Genomic DNA, 22,816 nt, shown 5'->3' with positions numbered 1-22,816 from the left:
CCTTCTTTCCTTTAAAGAAAGTCAAGCTTGTTTAATGTTTTTTTTTTTCACCCCATATCACCTTATTCCTTTCAAAATTATAAAAAAGATGAATGATATGTATCAACTTTGAAATGACAGCATGTTTGTTAAAAGTTACACTAGGAGCCAACTTATACAGGAAGTTGAATTTTTGTCCAGGAACCCAAAATTCAAGGGAAGTAATTTGAAGATTTTAATTGTTTTAAACTTGGAAATAAATCCAGATAAGTACATAATTTTGTTATCATATACAGAAAATGACTTTTACGAGTCACTTGGACTCAATTTAATTCTTCCCCCCAAAAATGAATAAAATGACCTATACTATTCCTGTAACTTTTGTGGTGAATAGTGGCAGAGTTTAAAATAAAAAGAAAAATGTTATCAGGAATCGGGGTCAGAGCTACAAAACCTGGCTCTTATGTGGATAAAAGATGGGTGGGTTGGAAGTCACAGGGCATGTGGGCATCAACCTTTGATCAGCAGACTCTATCTCTAATATCTTTTAAGCTTGAGTGATGAAACATCACACACACGGTATTCTAACGACCCCGATGGGCCTATTGATTTTAAGTAAGTCTAAGGTAAAAGTACAGGCAGAAAATGTGAAACAAACTGATTTACATCTTTATTTGAGTATTGGCAATGAAAATACATTTTTAGCTCACCTGAACTGAAGGTTCAAGTGAGCTATTCTGATCACATTTTGTCCGGCGTCCGTCTGTCTGTCCGTCCGTCTGTCTGTCTGTCCGTCTGTCTGTAAACTTTTCACATTTTCGACTTCTTCTCCAGAACCACTGGGCCAATTTCAACCTAACTTGGCCAAAAGCATCCTTGGGTGAAGGGCTTTCAAGTTTGTTCAAATGAAGGGCCATGTCCCTTTCAAAGGGGAGATAATCACAAAAATGCAAAAATAGGGTGGGGTCATTTAAAAATCTTCTTCTCAAGAACCACTGGGCCAGAAGAGCTGAAATTTACCTGAAAGCTTCCTGACATATTGCAGATTCAAGTTTGTTCAAATCATGGCCGCCGGTGGTAGGATGGGGCCACAAGGGGGGATCAAAGTTTTACATACAAATATATAGGGAAAATCTTTAAAAATCTTCTTCTCAAGAACCACTGAGCCAGAAAAGCTGAGATTTACATGAAAGCTTCCTGACATAATGCAGATTCAAGTTTGTTCAAATCATGGGACCCTGGGGTTGGATGGGGCCACAATAGGGGATCAAAGTTTTACATACAAATATATAGGAAAAATCTTTAAAAATCTTCTTCTAAAGAACCACTGAGTCAGAAAAGCTGATTTTTACATGAAAACTTCCTGACATAGTGCAAATTCAAGTTTGTTCAAATCATGGCCCCCGGGGATAGGATGGGGCCCCAAGGGGGGATCAAAGTTTTACACACAAATATATAGGGAAAAACTTTAAAAATCTTCTTCTCAAGAACTACTAAGCCAGAAAAGCTGAGATTTACATGAAAGCTTCCTGACATGATGCAGATTCAAGTTTGTTCAAATCATGGCCCCCGGGGGTTGGATGGGGCCACAATAGGGGATCAAAGTTTTACATACAAATATATAGGAAAAATCTTTAAAAATCTTCTTCTCAAGAACCACTGAGCCAGAAAAGCTGAGATTTACATGAAAGCTTCTTGACATAATGCAGATTCAAGTTTGTTCAAATCATGGGCACCTGGGGTTGGATGGGGCCACAATAGGGGATCAAAGTTTTACATACAAATATATAGGAAAAATCTTCTTCTCAAGAACCACTGAGCCAGAAAAGCTGATTTTTACATGAAAACTTTCTGACATAGTGCAGATTCAAGTTTGTTCAAATCATGGCCCCCGAGGATAAGATGGGGCCCCAAGGGGGATCAAAGTTTTACACACAAATATATAGGGAAAATCTTTAAAAATCTTCTTCTCAAGAATAGCAAAGCTGTGATTAATCATATTTATATGGAAGCATCTTCAGGTAATGTAAATTCAAGTTTGTTCAAGTCATGCCCCCAGGGGGTAGGGAGGGGCCACAATAGGGGTTCAAAGTTTGACATTGAAATATTAAAAAAAATATATGTTCAAAAATCTTCATCTCAAGAAGAGCATAGTAATGATTAGTCATTTTAATGTAAAAGCATTATCAGGTAGTACAGATTAAAATTTGTGGAATTCATGGTCCCCTGGCGAAGGTTGGGGCCACATAGAAGATCGATTTTTTTTTTGATTTTTTTTTTTTTTTTTTTTACATGGGAATATATTTTACATGGGAATACATAGGAAAAAATGTAGATAAATTTTCAATTTTTTCTGCTCTTGTTAATTTTGCATCCAAATAAATCTAGTGATATAATTTCATTTTTGTCTTCATTTATAAATTAAGAAGAAGAAAACTCGCCGTCGATTCCTTTTGAACAACTTGGTGAATATCATTAATCTTGGCACCAAAAATCTTTGACTGAAGGGCATTCAATTGTTATAATTACACACTTAATGCACATATTTACAATGTGTATGACCCTCTATTGATTTTCTGGTCACACCTGCCATGTTGGGTTTAAAACATAAACACTCTTTTCTCAGGTGAGCGATGTGGCCCATGGGCCTCTTGTTGTACTTAATATTAGGTAGAAAGAAGATTTTTAGATAGTCGGTAAAATCAAGGATTCAAACACATATATAAACATTTATAATCAATCTAATTGGATTGATTTATGATTAATAGATTTTAATGGAATGGATAAAAAAAAATTAATTTGATTTTTTTAAAAAATGAAAACAGGAACCATTGATCCTGCCTGTGTTGTGTTCCTTGACAATCCACCGCAGAGCCAGATCACAAGTGTAGTCAAAACTTCTGTCAACCCTTTCTGGGATGAGCAATTCCTGTTGTAAGTGAATTATAATCATGACTTACACAGCTTTCTCATATTTCTTTTACATGGTAATTCGAAGTTGAAATGTTTCATCTTGTGAAAGAATACTATATGGTCAGATTTATCAGATTGACTGATATTACCTTTGAATTATCAGTATACCGGAACATTTATATGTGTATAATTGCACCTGTTTTATCAGAATACTGGAACATTTATATGTATATAATTCTACCTGTCTTATCAGAATAACGGAACATGTATATGTGTATAATTGTACCTGTCTTATCAGAATACCGGAACATCTATATGTATATAATTCTACCTGTCTAATCAGTATACCGGAACATGTATATGTGTATAATTCTACCTGTCTTATCAGAATAACAGAACATTTATATGTGTATAATTGTACCTGTCTTATCAGAATGCCGGAACATCTATATGTGTATAATTGTACCTGTCTTATCAGAATACATGAACATCTATATGTGTATAATTGTACCTGTCTTGTCAGAATACCGGAACATCTATATGTGTATAATTCTACCTGTCTTATCAGAATACCGGAACATCTATATGTGTATAATTCTACCTGTCTGATCAGAATACCGGAACATTTATATGTGTATAATTCTACCTGTCTTATCAGAATACCGGAACATCTATATGTGTATAGTTGTACCTGTCTTGTCAGAATACCGGAACATCTATATGTGTATAATTGTACCTGTCTTGTCAGAATACCGGAACATGTATATGTGTATAATTCTACCTGTCTTGTCAGAATACTGGAACATCTATATGTGTATAATTCTACCTGTCTTGTCAGAATACCGGAACATCTATATGTGTATAATTGTACCTGTCTTATCAGAATACCGGAACATCTATATGTGTATAATTCTACCTGTCTGATCAGAATAACGGAACATTTATATGTGTATAATTCTACCTGTCTTATCAGAATACTGGAACATCTATATGTGTATAATTCTACCTGTCTTGTAGTGACCTGAGTGGGAACACTAGGGAAATGAAGTTTGAAGTCATCGACAAAAGCAGACCGACTGGAGGTAAATGTTCACATGGCAATGCTTGCGACTCAGGTTTTTGACTGTGTACTCAGTGGCAACAGTGATATTGTATCCAATGAATGTTAGGTGACAAAATCTTATGTGTTACAGTCTTTTGTGCTCTCTGATCTTATACATAGTCTTCCAAGTAAAAAAATCCAGAATCTTGGCTAAGGGCAAGGTGTAATGTGGCGATCGAGGTTAGCACACGCTTAATAAAAGGCTGTGTCTGTATGATAGCAGATTAAAACATGTAAATACGGGTACATTTCGTATTCAAACAGAAAACTTCCTTGGTGAGGCTCTTGTGTACTATGAAGACATTAAGAAGAATGCCAGCAGCAGACAGATTGTCCCACTACAGGGTGTTACAGATGACGGTTCCATGGCTAGTGGCTCCATTACAGTGGAGGTTGGTCTTTCTTTTTGTGAGGTGCTGTATATTCTTAATCATGACCTGCTATATGCGTTGTAGAAGAGGGCTAATATACAACTCGTGCTGTTCTAGCGTAGGGCTTCAGCATACACATGTAATCACAAAGAAAGATATAGGCTATTTTTTATATAGACTTTGTGGGATAGCTGATTTGAGATACACATACATGCATCTGTTATCTAAGTTGAATACATACAATTCCTTCATGTGTGTTCTAATAAATGGTTCTAGATGTATTTAAAGAAAAGGTCTTCTCCTTCAGCTGATATTTCCCAGTCCATGATATGTATAGTAGCATGATCTGTGCAATAGATACAATGTACATTTTGTAACAAGGAAAACTGTATTTGTCCTATCAACAAGATTGGCTTCTTTTAAGCTTTGTTTTTTGATTGTTAGATTAATAGAAAGCAATGATCATAAAGTTGATTTTGTTTAAGCTGAGCAAAACATGTATTTTGTCTCTGTGTGTTAACAAGCAATGGATGTATCGGTTATATGCTGTGGATTTTACAGGCAGTTAATCAGATTTTCTCTCTCAGTGCAGTCATATTTGGAAATATAAATCAAAATATTTTTTTCATTTTAAAAGTGAAATGTGTTTTGTAAAATTTTTCAGTTTCGCCGTCCTCAGAAATAGATCTTTTCAACCAACCCTTCCCTTTGATGTATATATGTGTGCCATATTTATCGAGTGTGGATTTATAGACTTTCTAGTTGTGTTTGTTTCCATGGTTTCCGAGTTCATCATTTTGAGGAAATTTGTTACCTTGACAATGGGTTTTTGTATTGTACAGAAGGTGAGCTTGTGATTTGAAGGAATACGAATAGTGTTTTACATGCTCAGTGTTGAATTATTAATCACTAGATGCATATGGAGAGTCTGCAAGTAGATTTAGTAGTATTGTTCTTCCAGTGGTCTTAACAATTTTTGCCAAGAGTACGTTGTTGGATTATGAAAATGGCAATTAACTTGGTTGCTTGAAAAGAACACACTGTTTGGAAGCCATTATTAAAGATGGCTGACTACTAAAATTTATGAAGAATTTAAAGTCAGACATTCAGGCATAAGGAAATCATTGTGAGATGTTCCCTCTGTCTGTAAAATCCACAGAATCTCTTTAAGAAGCTGAAATTAAAGCGAGTTTGTTTGGCATTTGCTTTATGAAAAAGTTGCCCCTTAACCAAACTTTCAAAAAAATAAACTAGCTATTTTCCATCATTGAAGATGATTTGCAATGAAGATTCCTCATTAGAAAAAGAATTGTTAAGAAAATAATCAATTAACCATTGCCAAGGCTTTGATTGACAAATGCCAAACAGAATTTTTTTTTAGCATGGCCTAATAATAATTTTAAAAATTATGAAATGAACAGCGCAATAATAGTTTACAAAGTGCTTGCGCTGATTTTTTTTCCCCATATACACAGGTAGTCGGCCTTCTTTATTTTTAGCAGAGCTTGCACCTTTCTTGTCGGTTGAAATCATATCACGTGCTAAATCTGTTTGTGTCTGTGCAAGTGCCAGTAAAAGTGCATCAGTGTTGTATAAATAGGAACTCTGGGGTTGCTGATCCTCTGCGTCTGCATCTGAATTCTTGGAATGCTCAGTAGAAATGTCTATACAGTCATTACAAAGTGATGGAAAAGGAATGCTACTCTGCATGCAGGCACAAATAAAATTTTGAGATAAAGGAAATCTTTGGGGTCAAGGAAGCCTTGTATCTTGATCTTTCAGAATATGTAGATTGAAAATGTTAGCAGTTCATTCCCCTGTTTTCCAGAGAGTTTAATTAATTTTAACAAGGTGAAAGTAAATGCACGTTTAGTCATTCATGCATTTGATAAGGTGATCTATCAGTCAATATTCCGATTAGGTGGCAAGTAGTGATCTCTCCCTATAGATAAAGCAGTTAGAATGGCACCTTAACTCAAGCTCTAGCCAGTAGAAAGCTCTAGCCATGCTTTATATCTATACATAATAAAACACTTATGTACCAAATGAATGTGTTCTTGCTGATTCTGATACTCAGTATGATGTATATGCATGGCAAAGTATCTAGAATTGTTAAATGTGAATCGTAAATTTGGTATGTGCAAATCATGATGAGTTGAGCTCGGACTGTGGCTAATTTCAGGCAGTACTGCGTCCTGCATCCATTTTGTCATGTACAAGCTTTAATTGTTTTCAGTGTATTGAATGACGGTAACATGAATATGAGGGTAAATGATATACAGCATTAATTTTGCCTTTTATACCAAAACATAATTTTGGTTTTTCCTTAATTTAGTGTCAGTATTGAATTCAACCACTTTCTTGTTCCTAGATACTATTGTTTTTTTTTAATATTGAATTTTAACAGTTTCTTTTCTTGGATCCTGTTGACACAAATGGGCTTGGCCCGGTCCTAAACCAGAAAAACGTTACATCTCCCAAGAGAACGATTCAAGTCAATCAGGCCAGGACACCAGGGGGCACTCTGGTTACCACGACAACTATGACAACAGAGAGGCAGAAAAACCAGCGACATGAGGCTGCAGTGGATGGTATGCTGACAGATTTCATGCTTGTATAAACACATCAAAACTGATTCGAAATATTTAAAAAGAATGGATGTGTATTACATCTTTAAATGAAGGTTTCAGAGAAACCATTCCTTTGAAGATGAGTTCAGATGGAGATGATTGTTCTGTAGGGTGATAATCTTCATTATTGGAATTATTGGTTTTCAGTATAGTACATAAGGAAAGCTACTGAGATAAAATAGAAACAGTACTTGTAAATCAGCATAACAATTTCTACAAGTACAACAATTTAGAATGCTGTTATCTATAGGTCTTTTATAGCTTTTAACCCTTGTCACAAACTGTTTTAGGGGTAAACTATACATATTTTCATCCTGCCTGCCTACATGTAAATCTGGACAGAGGTTATTTTCATGCATAATATACACACAATCTCTATCTCTTTCTCAAAATCATATTGGGGCAATACATGAAACTTTTATTTTAGCCCTTAAAGCGCAGAGATGTGTAAAGGTCATGACTGAAGAAAGATTTCCATTGGGTTTTAGGATAGTAGGTCAAAGGTGAAGGTCATGAGACCTGGCACAAGGACAATGGCTCAGTGGGGATGTCAGTTCTATTAGGACTTCTCTTGTTATAATCTGTGGCAGATTTTGAAAATACATGTACATATTTATTTGGGGGGAGGGGGGGGGGGGGGCACTTTTCCAATCATTTCACCGAGGCAGTTGGCAGCATGAACTTCCGACCCCTATGTATCTACTGCACCACCCCCAGTATATAAAATTAAATCATATGTGGAAACAAGGGAATATTTCATTGTGATAAAATGTGTATTCAAGTACTTTGTAAATGTGTTTGTACTTCTGTCTACTGATCTGCATAAATTATGTGAAAGTTGGAAAGAGGTGTCTAAAATATAGATTAAATTTCATTACCTCAGTGTTAGAGTGTCAAGACAATGCATGGTAATTATAGAACTGATAAACATTAATGGTGTAGGTATTTTACATACTGGTGTGTTGTGTGATATATTCATTCGTTCAACTCATATTACATGTGACAGGTAGAGTTCTGTATTATACATATAGTATGGAAAGTCACAAAAAGTCTATTTGATTGGAAGCCACTTATAAATCTGTTTTGAGCTCTTATTTAGCATGTGTGTTTGTGTGTTTATTAGCATACAATGAGTGGAATGTTGGCTTCTTTTCTTTCTTTTTTTTTTTTACCAAGAAATATGACATGATACATCTGATTGTTTTGCATGTATCTCCTACTTTTTATTCCAGCCTCCCCACATTATATAGAGAAGCAAAATGTTTTTGATTTTGAATTGTCGGAAAACACTAGTGTTGACACGCTGGACACGACCAACGCCAGCACCGTCCAGCAGAATCTGTCGCTATCATCTTCAGGTAATTTTGACCAATCAGGCTCTTACTAACACTGCCACACCGTGGATTTCTGTAATGGATGGCGTGGATAAATCACACGACTACTCACTGGAAATCTCTCACTTCCATCATGTACAAGTTCAGTAGAAATGTTGGAGTTACGCAGCTCTCTTTCTATTTATACACCACTTATTTTGTTTGTAGTAGCCCACATTAAAAATCACATACATTATAAGATTTCAAAATTTTAAGTATGAAAATTGGTATCCACATTACATTTCTACTTCTTTTCACACTCGACATTTCACCGAGTGAACTGCTATCACTGCATTCTCCCCGGGTGACCAGGTCTCATGTGTTCTAATGCTGCAAGATTTTCTTTTTATTTGCTGTGCTTAATTTACGCAAGTTTCTATGATCTCGAAATGGATTTTGAGGTCCAGAATGACAAAGAGTTTTATTTCGAGGAAGAAAAAGTAACCTCTTTCCAACTACAGTACATGTTTATATGCACCTTCATGTAAAAGTGAGAAGTCCTACATAGTCCATTGTTGTATTCCTTGTGTGTAGCACACTATGTGATTTTCAGACTTTGGACACGGTTATGTAAGTAAAATAACGAGATGTGAATATTACATTGTATTCTGTTTTGGTGCCTGTGACACCCCACATACTCATGCTGTGAGCACCCTGCATGATAAGTCTTACTTCCTAGACAGACGGCACTCACCAGTTTGTGAACTTTTGAAATTTTTCTTATTAATTGATTATTGGTAGATTTGTGTGTTTCATGAAAGAAATAGAAATGTATGAGAAAATTGACTAAAACTTCCAAAAAAATTATGGAAAAATCCCTGGTGAAAATAATTCAAGTCATATCAACTCCTAGTTATTTTTCCAAAGGAGAAAAGAGCAATCATACATTACCCTATTTAATTCTCTTATGTCATTCCTATTTTATGTAGAATATAGTGGGGGGAAATCTGTTATACTGTATGTATCCCACATCTCACTACATATCTAAAGTTTGCATTGTGTAATCTGTAATCTAGATAGAAGTGAGGTGTCAAAGCCAACAGTTTTCATGAAGCAATGGTAGCCAAAAAAAAATATGGCATGGCTGCCTTTTTGTTAGAAGTGTAAATGAGGATATCGCCTTCAATACTTGTGCATTAATGACATATGCGACGTTTGACGTTTAACTTTTTCATCTCCTCGATATGAAGAGTTCGTTTATAATTTCCAAAAAAGATATAAATTTTATATTGTAATAATATTACCATACTTTGTATACTAACCTGGATAGCTAATTGGTTAGATCACCTGACTAGTAATGCAAGGGTACCAGGTTCAATCCCCAATCGTTCCAAAGATTTGTCTCCCTTCTTCCCAATAATAACTTTTTAATGTCCATATATATACACACACACAACCTTCTGTAATGCATAAGAGCTAACTTTAAATATTCACTTGCAACAATCAGGAACTATCAAAGTATGCTAACTCTAAAACAGACACACAATTAAGATTTTTTTGTAGAAACAAGATTGAATGCAAGTGAATTGTACGTAAAGTGTCACAAAAAGATTATATATTATAGTGAAACGTTGCGTATGTCCTCAGTGGTGATAAATCATGCACTCCGCATGACGTACTAATTGGAATGCATATTTAGGACTGATTTTCCTGTAGTGTGTTTTGTCGGCATGTGTTTTTACAGGCCTTGCTTACTATGTTTACAGCAGAGGTAATTACAATGAATGGGGTAGAATCTGTGACAGAGACAGCCATTCGTGAGTTAAAGGACAGGAAATTCAAATCAAAAACCCCATCTAGGACTAGTACTCTCATCATTACAGGGGTCAAAAAGGTAAGTCGTGAAGGACACGTTCACTCAAAGTCAAAAGGGTAAATCGGGTATTCAGATGTGAAGGAGGCATCGGTGCGGAAATCAAACTGTATGATTAAACTGTCTAATTATGAAGAATCTGTAAGTTTACCTAATCTTGCAAAAGTTTAAATGGGTGAAAATCAGTTTGGTTGAAAAGTAGAGATTTAGCTTTGGTGTATGTATCAGTCATTAAAGCAGATGAGTGCATATTGCAATGTGAATTCTTAATTCCCAAGGAAATATTATCAGGCCAATGCACATTTGAATTTGAATTGTTTCCACACATTATTGAATGATGAGAAGTGATTTGCAAGTTTTCATACAAGGGGATACTCTCTCTCTCTCTCTCTCTCTCTCTCTCTCTCTCTCTCTCTCAAAAGTATAAAATCCTTAAAATATAAATTAAGCTAATAAATATTATTACATCCATAGTGATATGATTGATTGTGATGAAATATATGGTAAGTCTATAAATAAACTTCTAAGGTTTTCATTACCCATGTATCAACTATTTTATGTCAAATTAGAACTGCTAGGTAGAATATGACTATTGTACACAAGTGCACCAGCACTCGTATCAAATTATTTGCATTCACATGTTAAATTAATGACAGTGTTAGAAATTGGTTTAAATCTTGGTATAGACCACAGGTCTTTGCCAAAACAATATGACATGGACCTCATCGAATTGGCATAGGCCACAACATTGGAAAAAAAATAGCAAAAATATAAAACATTTTCATTTACTTGTAATGTACTTAGAAAGCACATTTTCTTTCCATCTCCATAACAATATCCTCCTTTCCTCATAACGTTTATCAGACGTTGACTGACCAGGGTACTTTGGGATAACTTTATTGCTTTAAACCTATAAGATTGTCATAGAATTTTGTCTGTTTCAATTACAATTGGTGTAGACCAGTGTCGTTTGACTTAGACTCAGTCTATCGATCTATGGTTAATTTCAAACACTGGTTCAATGATGTAAATGCTCGTGCTCTAGAATTCACATCAAACATTTCCAATACATATTGCAATTCTCGGTGGAAATGCAAAATCACAAATTAGAATGTGCTGAAACCATCTGTATGAACAAGGTGTGAATGCAAAGAACAAGTATGGAATTTTGAGTCTGTGTCATTCACATTATGCAAACATAATTAAAACTACAGGATCAAGCATGTTGTAGAAAATTAGAAAGTATGATTTAATATTTCATAGGAATGATTGCATCAACTGGCTGGCTTGAGCAATATAAGCTTGAAAGCTTGAGTAAATCATAGAAATTGTAGATAATGAAACTTTGATCTATTGGATTTCTTATGTAATTAAGTGAAAGTTTCTTGGGGGGAAAAGAAAACAGTTTGTAATAATTCTAAATTTTGAAGTTCTACTAAATTTCATGATTTTTCATACCAATGAATTCAACATACCTCATTCTTGTACTTGTTAGAGTCATGAAGAGGTGCCTCAAGACGTTCCCGTGGTTACGACCCAACCTCCATCACCAGGTCACCAAGATCCAAAAGGTAATAGCTTTTTAAGGAAAAAATCCAAACAATGTGCTCTTTTTTAAGTTTAAATACAAAACATACTGTACAGGTATAAATTAAACATCAGGATGCTAATACATTGTGTAAAAATGAATTCAATGCATCAGTTGACGTATATTAGGATTAATAACGTGAAATTCTTGTTTAACTAAAATTTCAGAGACTCTTCTGTATTTGTAAATGCTAATTTTACTTTTCCCCTGATATTTTGCTATTGCCATGCTTCTCTTATATTAAACTGCAAGGTAGCAACACCAGTGCTCGTATCTTCAGTATCACATGACACAGTGCTTTCCACAATATGTCACAATATACAGTAGATAACACAAAAAACCTTGTAGATGGCTTAAGTTGTTTGCTTCATGCTTTGCAGACAGAAAGAAGGGCATGTCCCTTGCACGGCAAATCAAGAAAAGGTTTTCTCGTTCAAAGAAGCGCTCACAGAGTGCTGATAGGTCAAGCAATTCTCAGAGAGAAGGCTCAAACTATCTTCAGCCGCCTGATTCTGGCCCTGGGAAGCCACAATCAAAAGGTTCACTGCATCCCTTTGTTCTGGTTCACTGAATGTTGTTCATGGTTGAGTAGATTTCTGTCTGAATAGTTTGATGTTGGATATGGTTTCTAGTTTTGTAGTTGTTTATTTCATTTGTATTTAATGTTCCACTGTTTGCACAAACAAATTAGATGTAGGCATATAAATACAAAATTTTATTACTACCATTAAAGTAATACTTTATGTACTACTAATTTTTTCAATATTTAATAACAATTATCTGAATATTAGATAAAAATGCATGCTTATTTTTTCACAAATATAACACTGTATACTGTAATTGCAAAAAATTAACAACAGTGGCAAGATTCTGAAAATGAAATTATTCTAGCTAAATCTTTAATAATTTTTGGTTCTTCATATTGAGTAGGAATACATTATGTAAAGTTTAGTTTGCAAGCTTCTATAGCTTACATTTTTATCCCCTTGCAATTCATTCAGAGGGATATAGAAACAAGACTGTTAATGTGTGTCAGAGAGTGTAACAATTCACTCAGAAGGATATAGAAACGAGACTGTTAATGTGTGTCAGAGAGTGTAACAATTCACTCCGAGGGATATAGAAACAAGACTGTTAATGTGTGTCAGAGAGTGTAACAATTCACTCAGAGGGATATAGAAACGAGACTGTTAATGTGTGTCAGAGAGTGTAACAATTCACTCCGAGGGATATAGAAACGAGACTGTTAATGTGTGTCAGAGAGTGTAACAATTCACTCAGAGGGATATAGAAACGAGACTGTTAATTTGTGTCAGAGAGTGTAACAATTCACTCAGAGGGATATAGAAACGAGACTGTTAATGTGTGTCAGAGAGTGTAACAATTCACTCCGAGGGATATAGAAACGAGACTGTTAATGTGTGTCAGAGAGTGTAACAATTCACTCAGAGGAATATAGAAATGAGACTGTCAATGTGTGTCAGAGAGTGTAACAATTCATTCAGAGGGATATAGAAACAAGACTGTTAATGTGTGTCAGAGAGTGTAACAATTCACTCAGAGGGATATAGAAACAAGACTGTTAATGTGTGTCAGAGAGTGTAACAATTCACTCAGAGGGATATAGAAACGGGACTGTTAATGTGTGTCAGAGAGTGAAACAATTCATTCAGAGGGATATAGAAACAAGACTGTTAATGTGTGTCAGAGAGTGTAACAATTCACTCAGAGGGATATAGAAACGGGACTGTTAATGTGTGTCAGAGAGTGTAACAATTCACTCAGAGGGATATAGAAACGGGACTGTTAATGTGTGTCAGAGAGTGTAACAATTCACTCCGAGGGATATAGAAACAAGACTGTTAATGTGTGTCGGAGAGTGTAACAATTCACTCCGAGGGATATAGAAACGGGACTGTTAATGTGTGTCAGAGAGTGTAACAATTCACTCCGAGGGATATAGAAACGAGACTGTTAATGTGTGTCAGAGAGTGTAACAATTCATTCAGAGGGATATAGAAACAAGACTGTTAATGTGTGTCAGAGAGTGTAACAATTCACTCAGAGGGATATAGAAACAAGAATGTTAATGTGTGTCAGAGAGTGTAACATTGAGCTGGTAGACACTCTACAGGCCACATTGTTAGCTCGATTGGTTTGATACTTCACAGGTAGCTTTAGTAGGTCAAAGCTCAAGGTCACTATGGGACTTCATAGAAAAAGCTTGAAGACACTCTACAGAACACAGTTTTTGCTTGTTTGATTTGATACTTCATCTATGGGTAGCTTTAAAAGGTCAAACTTCAACGCCGCTATGGGACTTAATTCATAGAAAAAGCTTGTAGACACCAATTGCGAGGGGATATGCCCTGCCTTGAGGAGCTCTTGTTTTTGAAATGTAATTTTGTATATATTGGATTATCATTCTCAGGAAGAGGGGATGGGGTGGGGTGGGGTGTTAAGATGGGATTTTCTTACTTCTTTCATGTTGTCATATAAATATGTTATGTATAATAGATGAATGAAATATAAGATTGATAACACAAGTTTTAATTCAAGCATCACAATGGATGTAAGCAGCACGTGTACATGCATTAATGTGTATTGTTTTATCAGTAGTATGTTATAGAGAAGATTATGTAGCGAATAAAAATGTATCAGAAGTATATCAAAAATACAATAAACAAATTACATCAATGTTATTGAGTAGTGATTTTTGCATGACCTGGCACAAACCACAGCTTTGTCATTATTATGCAGAAAGTCAGCTTTTGTTTTAGCTTCTAGTCCCCATTCCCATATCTTTATTTTGTATTTTGAAATTATGGTAAAGCATTATGATAAAGCACCAGGAAATTAGATTAGGGAAATAGTTGTAAAACTTCATAATTTTGATATATGAAACTATCTTTTTAAGTAAATGACAAAATCTAAATAAATTGTTCAGATTTTTTCTGCCAGCATGAAAATTGATGACATGTTTGGTAATTTTTGACAGATGATATTGAGTTGGTGAGGGGGAAAAGAGAGACACCAGAAACACCGAATCTCAAGAAATCTCGTTCCCTTGGCGGGAGCCTAAAAAAACTGTTTCGTCGGGGCCGGAAACAGACGAGATCACGGGGAGAAACTTCCAGGGAGAGTTCATTTTCTCGTTCCTCAACACGCAATGTCTCACAAGGCCCGTCTAGAGAGGGGTCATTAAATAGAAATGTTGACCCAAAGGATATGCAATATCAACAGACTTTAATTTCATAGCATTTGTTCAACTGTATACATTATGAGGAATTTTGTATTTTCATACAGTGTTTGTAAAATTATTCAAAGTCTAAAAATCAGTTTTAAAACAATTTCAATTACAAGTAAAAATATGAAGTGATAATAAACATCAAAAAGAAACATATTGGATATTTTCGGAATAGCATATATTCATTGTTTACATATGAAAGCTAAGAACCAGTTTCATGAAAAGATATGAACCTCCATCTTAGCAGGCTGGTTTATACATATAGACTCGTGAGCACAATCATGAATTTTTTAATTCAGAATCCAACAGTCATGGAAACTTCTGCCTATATGAAACGAGTACTTTGACATGTACATCTTGTTAGGGTCTTCCTTTCATTTTCCGGTTCAGCCGTTTTATATTTAGTCAGTGTCTATCTACTTCTGCTTTTATAAATAATTTTTCATGTTTTTACACAAACAAAAAAAATCCTTCTAGTTGATGCATGCATTACAATTCCAAAGACAAATCACAATTTTGCATATTCTCAGTTGCCGCCCCTTGTCACCTCAAAATGAACACAAACCATGTGACACTGTACAATTACTTCACTACAGACATTACTCTGTTATATGGGATGTTTGAGCATATTATCTTCACCTTGTATTTATGCCTTAATTATTGTCCTCGTTGTGATTTTCCCATTAATTTATTACCTCGTTTTCCAGTGTTTATTATTTTACGTTTGATTACGGCTCATGAGCTTTGTGTTTACTTAGCTGAGAGTTTACGTCATAATCACGTGACTATTTATTATGTGCCGACAACGCTAAATACTGCAAAACGCTACCGCCATATTGTTCATGGCTGAGAGATGGAGATTTCAAACCTTGTGCACAGTTACATGTAGTTACAAGTACACATGCACTTGTTTCCCTTAATTTTTGACGAAGACAAATTGCAACATACAAATGTGTTGCAAACTTTCAACATGGCTGGTTTCATTTCAAGGTTTTGACAACTACTGATCCACAGAGAATGCAATTTACATTTCACAGCATTAAAGCTACACGTTTATGCTGAAATGTAGACAGTTTAGTGAGAAGTAGATGACATGCCAACATGAAGAATCATTAGACCATGTGCTGAGTTTTTGGGTGATTCCCCAACGATACTTGTACATGTTTGAAATCTCAACCTCTCTGACACTAAGATTAGATATATGTTTTGTATGCTTTTTCTATTGTTAGTTTTGATCAAGCAGGTTTGATTGACATGTGTATATTCTATACTGAAAGCAAGTTTTTGTTTGGTTCCCTTTTAGCGACCGCTTTTGTTTGGTTCCCTTTTAGCGACTGCTTTTACAATGTTTAGTGCAGGATAAAATTTCATGTCGATATATGTACTTGACTCGATATTATTTAGAACAAGTGTGTGTTCATATTTGAGAATTTTGAACAATGAAAAATGGTATAGTCTGTGCCCCCAAAAATGCGAAAGAAGAATTGTGTGTATAAAGGGCTCTCAGTTCTCTGCTATATGTATAAGGCTTATCGATCAAGCTCACATTTGGTTCTCGGGTCAATTTTTCCTGTAAAAGATGCTGCAAGGAGGATATATTTGCTTTGAGTGGAAGATTAATGATGCTACAGCAGGAAATATACACAGATTGAAAAAAGACATGCACTAATTTATCAATGGCAATATCTAATTATTTAAAAAGTGTACAGTAGATTGTAAATTCAGCCAAATTATTGAGTTTCAAGAGTTTTCTGCATATTCTGTTTTGAAAAAGAAGTATTGAACTTCAACAAAGATTGCAGAAATGGTCATCAAAATTTCACTCTGATTTTGATGATATCATCCATTTGGTTTCTTTTAAGTATACACAATTGCCCATAGCCTGAGAACCAGATAATTCCTTTATGTAGCCTATAATTTCATCCATAATGAAAGATCTCTGTAGGGATTTACCAAAGGTTGTGCATTTATGTGGTCAGTAGAGCTCTGTCCGTGTTAGAAACATTGATTAATTATGTTTGAAATCCGATTTAACTGCATGTATAAAGATCATAAGTGATTTGTGGAAATGTTACAAATTTTATTTTTATACACAAAAAGTTTATTTTTGTCCCTCAAATATATGATGGAGAATGCCCTTTCGAAAGTGGGAAGAAACAATAAGACTAATGTATTAAAATTTTACACATGTATAGTTATGTACACATTCTGTTATAAGTTTTAAGCTATCTTTATGTTTCCTTTATCATTTTGGGAGTGCAGAATTAATGGAAACTAATCTCGGGAACAAGAAAATTATTGACATACATTATTTTTAGAAACAAAAACAATCTATATTTTAGTCCACTTCTAAAGTGGTGAGTTGTTTGTATGGTGTGAAAAGTGAGTACAATGTATACACTTCTGTAATGTGCAAACCATGAAGAGAAATTGTCAAAGCAAAAAAAAAAAAATTTGGTTAGTTTTATACTCTTGTCCTTGGTGATACAGCCTTGAGGAATGCATAATGGAATAGTGATCCTTCTTCCCCTTTTAAAAATATTTAGACCCAATTCATTGTGAATGACAATGCTAAAATTCAGTTTGCTTCCAGTGAAATTTAGAACATTTTGCACTAAAACAGGATTGAAAATTTGATGAGATACACTATATACATAGAGGAATATCTGATTTCCTCACATGTTATATGACTTGCAATTATATCCTTATCCCAGAGATGACTCTGCAATTTTGAATGCACTGGTCCGCTTAGAAAATTTTAGGCAAGGTATATATATGTACACTGATCAAGGTTGATGTATTACAAATATCTTTGACAAGCCTTGGTGATTTTGATGGCTAATGATATTTAATCCTTGTGTTTTTGCTTTAAACTGTAATCGCAGGGACTTTTTCAGATTAGTTTTTGTTGTAAAAAATATTCATCTTTAACATGACAATAATTGGAATTGATGTTCAGTAAAGTGTTGTATCACAATTTATCAAACGTTTTTCAACAACGACATTTTAGACTAGTGCTCTAACATTTGTTTTCCTTATTTAAGGCCAATATGTAGATGTTGGGTGTCTTGCCAATGCATGTGTAGAAGATTTGATCTTTGTATGTGAGTGTGTGTAGGACCAAGATAGGTGAAATAAAATGCTACACTGATAAAGTCATTTATTTATTTTTTCGTCTTAAGAAAAGAAGTTCATGAATAAGTAAAATTCAATCTAATATTAAAATCAGTTCCTTTATCTGCTCCTTTTTCTATAGGGTCACTACTTCGTGACAATACTTTTTTTTTTTTTAAAAGGAGTGGATCAAGGAGCTGATTTTAATCAGATTGGCAACATTTATAATAGTTTTGGGATGCGAGATCAGGCTTCCATCAGAATTTGGTTTTGGGCTAATGTGAAGATCAGAAATTAGGACAACAGGACAAATTCGTACAGAAGTTGCACTCGCAGACCTTTTATTTTCTAATTATGCTTGGTTTGATGTCTGACAAACATCTAAATCCATGGACATTTCATAACCTTGAGGAATTTTTGTCCTTGAAATTGGAATCTTTCATCACTGTTGTGCCTATATTTATACCCCAAGCAACGAAGTTGTGGAGGGTATAATGTTTTTGACCAGTCCTTCAGTCCCTTTTTTATCAGCGCAATTCCTTTGAGACCGCTCAACAGAATTTCATGAAACTTTGTAGTTAATAAGGACACACTGTGTAGATGTGCACATTTCCAGGAAATTCTGATTCAATAATTTTTCTGAGAGCTATGCCCCTTTTGAACTTTTGAAATTTACATGAAAGCTGCCTTACATAGTGCCGATTCAAGTTTGTTAAAATCATGACCCCTGGGGTAGGGCTACAATAGGGTATCGAAGTATTGCATACAAATATATAGGGAAAACATTTAAAAATCTTCTCAAGAACCATTGCATGGGCTAGGAAAGTGCAAATTTACATGAAAGTTTCCTGACATTATATTATTAAAGTAATGACTCCTGGGGTAGGATGGGGCCACAATAGAGGATCAAAATTTTACATACAATTATATAGGGAAAATCTCAAGAACCACTGGGCCAGAAAAGTTTACATTTACATGAAAGCTTCCTGACATAGTGCAGATTTAAGTTTGTTAAAATCATGACCCCCAGGGGTAGGGTGGGGCCACATAGGGGATCAAAGTTTTACATACAATTATATACGGAAAATCATTAAAAATCTTCTTCAGAATTACTGGACCAGAGAAGTTTACATTTACATGAAAGCTTCCTGACATAGTACAGATTCAAGTTTATTAAAATCATGGCCCCAGGGGAAGGGTGGGGCCACAATTGAAGATCAAAGTTATATGTACAAATATATAGAGAAAATCTTCTCATGAACCATTACACCAAAGAAGTTTACATTTACATGAAAGCTTCCTGACATCATGCAGATTCAAGTTTGTAAAAATTATGGCCCTTGGGAGTAGGACATAGTGCAGATTCAAGTTTGTATATCATGGCCCTCGGGAGCAGGTTGGGGCCACAATAGGGATCAAAGTTTTACATGCGAATATATATGGGGAAAATCTTTAAATATGGGCCAAGGTGAATGATGTGGCCCATGGGCCTTTTGTTCATCATATTTCTAATGGTTATTTTCTATGTAAAAGCAATGCAATACAACTGTCGATTTCTCAGAAAATGCACCATTCCCTCAGGACTTTCCCCTGGAAAACACGGACAACTCCCTCATCAATATTTTTAAACAATCAAAATGCTCAGGAGCCTTCCAGGAATTGATCGCAAGATATTTCTCCATGGCAGAAGAATAAATCAATTCTAAAAAGTTGTTTCGGTATAATAACAGTTTTTTAATGGGTTTTTCGGGTTTCCTTTGACAAAAAAGCTATTTCCCGAAGCAACGAAGCCTCCGATGAGGGAAATAGCTCTCTGGTTGAGGGGGACCATAAATTTGGTAATTCCCTCGTACCTATTTTCTAACTGTATGTAAATATAAATCATGGTCTTATTGTTTAGAGAGAAAAAACGATGAAAGAAGCCAGAATTTTTTTCCACTCTCGGGGAAATAGATCACAAAATCATTTTATTAATTTCACCTCATTAAAAAGACAGAAGATGGTACAAATAACTACAAAGTAGACATATTTCAAGCCTATAAAATCCAAAGCATTACAAAAATCTGTGACGTAATTATTCATAGGGCGTCACCCGATGATTGTTTACGAGTCCGTTCGTTCTGTTTAAAATTATGTCTGTTCATCATGCGTTTATGTATCTTGTATGGCAAACCCTTTTACTATTTATTCGTAAAATAAGATATCTCTTTAAATAAGAGAGATATCTCTTTACACTAGAGAGATATCTCTATTGGTTGTAGAGATATCTCTGTTAGTTAGGGAGATATCTTTTGTGGCTAGGGACATATCTCTTTAACCAAAAGAGTTATCCCTTTAAACAAAAGAGATATCTCTTCTTTTTGAAAGATATCTCTATGCTAGGGAGATATATCTCTCTTTCAGAGATATCTCTTAAAGCTAAAGAGATATCTTTTAAAGAGAAAGAGATATATCCCTAGCATAAAGAGATATATCTCTATCAATGTAAAAAGAGATATCTCTTTAAGTTAGAGAGATATCTCTTTAAATTTTCAAAAAGAGATATCTCTTTAACTTAAAGAGATATCTCTTTTTAAAATAATCCCCGGTGATCATAATTACTTCTTCCTGTTGCAACGCCATTAATATGATGTAACCAATTTTTTAACCAATCAAAATACTTCTAGTGTAAAAATGGTGGAAAAGGTTAAAGAGATGGTTGGGGAAACATAATTTAGTACAACTGTAAATGTACATCTAGTCTAGCTCACATATCTTATCAATTGATTGTCTTTGTTTTGTTTGTTTTTTTGTTACCTGTATACACTTCACATGCTGTAAACGCAAAATCTTCGCCCGGAATTGCAGCCATCATGGTAAAATTTGCTTTGCCGGGCTTACGGTTTAGGAAGAATTCTTTAAGTATTCAAACTAGTAAAAAATATTGGAAAGAGATATCTCTTTTTCTTTGAGAGATATCTCTTTCAACGATTAAAGAGATATCTCTTATACTTTGAGAGATATCTCTCTAGGAATTCTAAGAGAGATATCGCTTTAAATGAAGGAGATATCTCTCAAAGTGAAAGAGATATCTCTTTAAGTGAAAGAGATATCTCTTAAAGTATAAGAGATATCTCTCTAAGTAAAAGAGGTACCTCTCAAAGTGAAGAAGATATCTCTCTAAGTGTAAGAGATATCTCTTTTAAGTGTAAGAGATTACTCTAAAAGTAAAAGACATCTCTTTAAATGTGAGAGATATTTCTAAAAGTAAGAGATATCTCTCATTTTAAAGAGATATCTCTTTGAAATAAGAGATATCTCTTTAATTTAAAGAGATATCTTATTTTTCGAATAAATAGTAATAGGGCTTGCCATAATCTTGATTTCAATATATACTAGGGGGAAAAAGAAACTACATTTTTCTATATTTATTGTTTATATTTATAAAATCTAAACAATCGATAAAGGTGATGTTTTTAAACAATATCGGATAGTACCCGACTCAGATGCACGGACTGAACACATATTGTTTATTGAAGTGTTCGTACGCACGAGTTTTACTGGCCAATACTGTTTGGAGTAAGTAGTGTAAAAGGTTTGTTTGGACACTATTCGTTAAAGAAAACACTTTAGTTTTGACAAAATTTACCCTTCTCTCATGCCACGACTCAGCGAAAACCAACGTAATCGTGCTGTTGGGATGCTTCAATCTGGAATGGCACAAAATATCGTAGCAAGACACTCTGGAGTTCATCGGAACACCATCCAGGCATTATGGTGACGTTTCCAACAATCTGGTAACACTCGGGATCGACCACGTTCTGGGCGCCCTCGTGTGACGTCGCGTCGACAGGACAATCACATTAGACTTGTGCACCTGAGAAACGTTTCCAGACAGCAAGTTTGACTGATCGTAGCATTCCTGGACTTCGACCAATCAATCCAAAAAATGTGCGTAATCGTCTGCGCAAGCACAACATCAGACCAAGACGTCCATCAGTGCGCCCAATACTGCTTCAACGTCATCGTATCACTAGACTAAAGTGGTGCAGACGACATCTGCGATTCAGAATACAGGACTGGGCCAATATTCTGTTCTCTGGTGAATCCAGATTTCATTTGGATAGCAGTGACGGCCGCTGTAGAATGTATTGTCGCGTTGGGGAGCGGTACCAGGACGCTTGTGTTGTGCAACGTTGACAATTCGGTGGAGGTAGCGTTATGGTGTGGGGTGGAATAATAGCATGTGGAAGGACAACTCTACAAATTGTCAATGGAAATCTCACCAGCGTACGCTATTGAGACGAAATTATTAAGCGCCATGTGATATTCTTCATACAGAGACAGCAAAATCACATCACTCTGCAGCAAGACAACACAAGGCCACATGTTGCACCTGTAATCAGGGACTTTTTGTTCAACAGAATGTCGATGTCTTGCCTTGACCAGCAGTTTCCCCCGATTTATCGCCGATCGAGCACGTCTGGGATGAAATCGAATGACGTGTACGCCGTTTACCAAATCAACTAGTGACATTGGCTGATTTACGCCAGGCTTTAACCAACATCTGGAACAACATCGCTCAAGCATTTCTGAACACTTTAGTGGCATCAATGAGATCGTGAGATTGAGCCCCGCTCGTGCCATGGCCACGTCAAACCTAAGACGTAAACAATACTAAACATAGGTATAGTGATGGCTTCTTCA

The 22,816-nt window shown here is 35.2% G+C and overlaps 1 protein-coding gene across 14 annotated transcripts in view; it reads left to right on the top strand.

The window, feature by feature from the left end:
* LOC125680255 (C2 domain-containing protein 2-like) overlaps window positions 1-18,171 on the top strand; it is a 39,955-nt gene extending 21,784 nt beyond the window's left edge. For 2 of the 14 annotated variants that reach the window (XM_048919694.2, XM_048919692.2), the window contains 9 exons: window positions 2,805-2,913; window positions 3,910-3,974; window positions 4,259-4,386; window positions 6,773-6,956; window positions 8,228-8,353; window positions 10,075-10,202; window positions 11,677-11,752; window positions 12,150-12,308; window positions 14,768-18,171. In XM_048919694.2, coding sequence (XP_048775651.1) covers window positions 2,805-2,913; window positions 3,910-3,974; window positions 4,259-4,386; window positions 6,773-6,956; window positions 8,228-8,353; window positions 10,075-10,202; window positions 11,677-11,752; window positions 12,150-12,308; window positions 14,768-15,027 — 1,235 coding nt within the window. In that variant the 3' untranslated portion in view covers window positions 15,028-18,171. Of the gene's footprint in view, window positions 1-2,804; window positions 2,914-3,909; window positions 3,975-4,258; window positions 4,387-6,772; window positions 6,957-8,227; window positions 8,354-8,921; window positions 8,939-10,074; window positions 10,203-11,676; window positions 11,753-11,936; window positions 11,953-12,149; window positions 12,309-14,767 lie in introns of all 14 variants that reach the window. The other 12 variants (XM_056156286.1, XM_048919697.2, XM_056156285.1 and 9 more) reach the window with 8 other exon arrangements.
* The last annotated feature ends 4,645 nt before the right edge of the window (window positions 18,172-22,816 follow it).

The sequence above is a fragment of the Ostrea edulis genome, chromosome 2 (genome assembly GCF_947568905.1).
Source record: "Ostrea edulis chromosome 2, xbOstEdul1.1, whole genome shotgun sequence".
In the NCBI taxonomy this organism is placed as follows: Eukaryota; Metazoa; Mollusca; class Bivalvia; order Ostreida; family Ostreidae; genus Ostrea; species Ostrea edulis.
The sequence above is the reverse complement of the archived record's forward strand: the minus strand, read 5'-3'. Positions and strand labels throughout refer to the sequence as shown.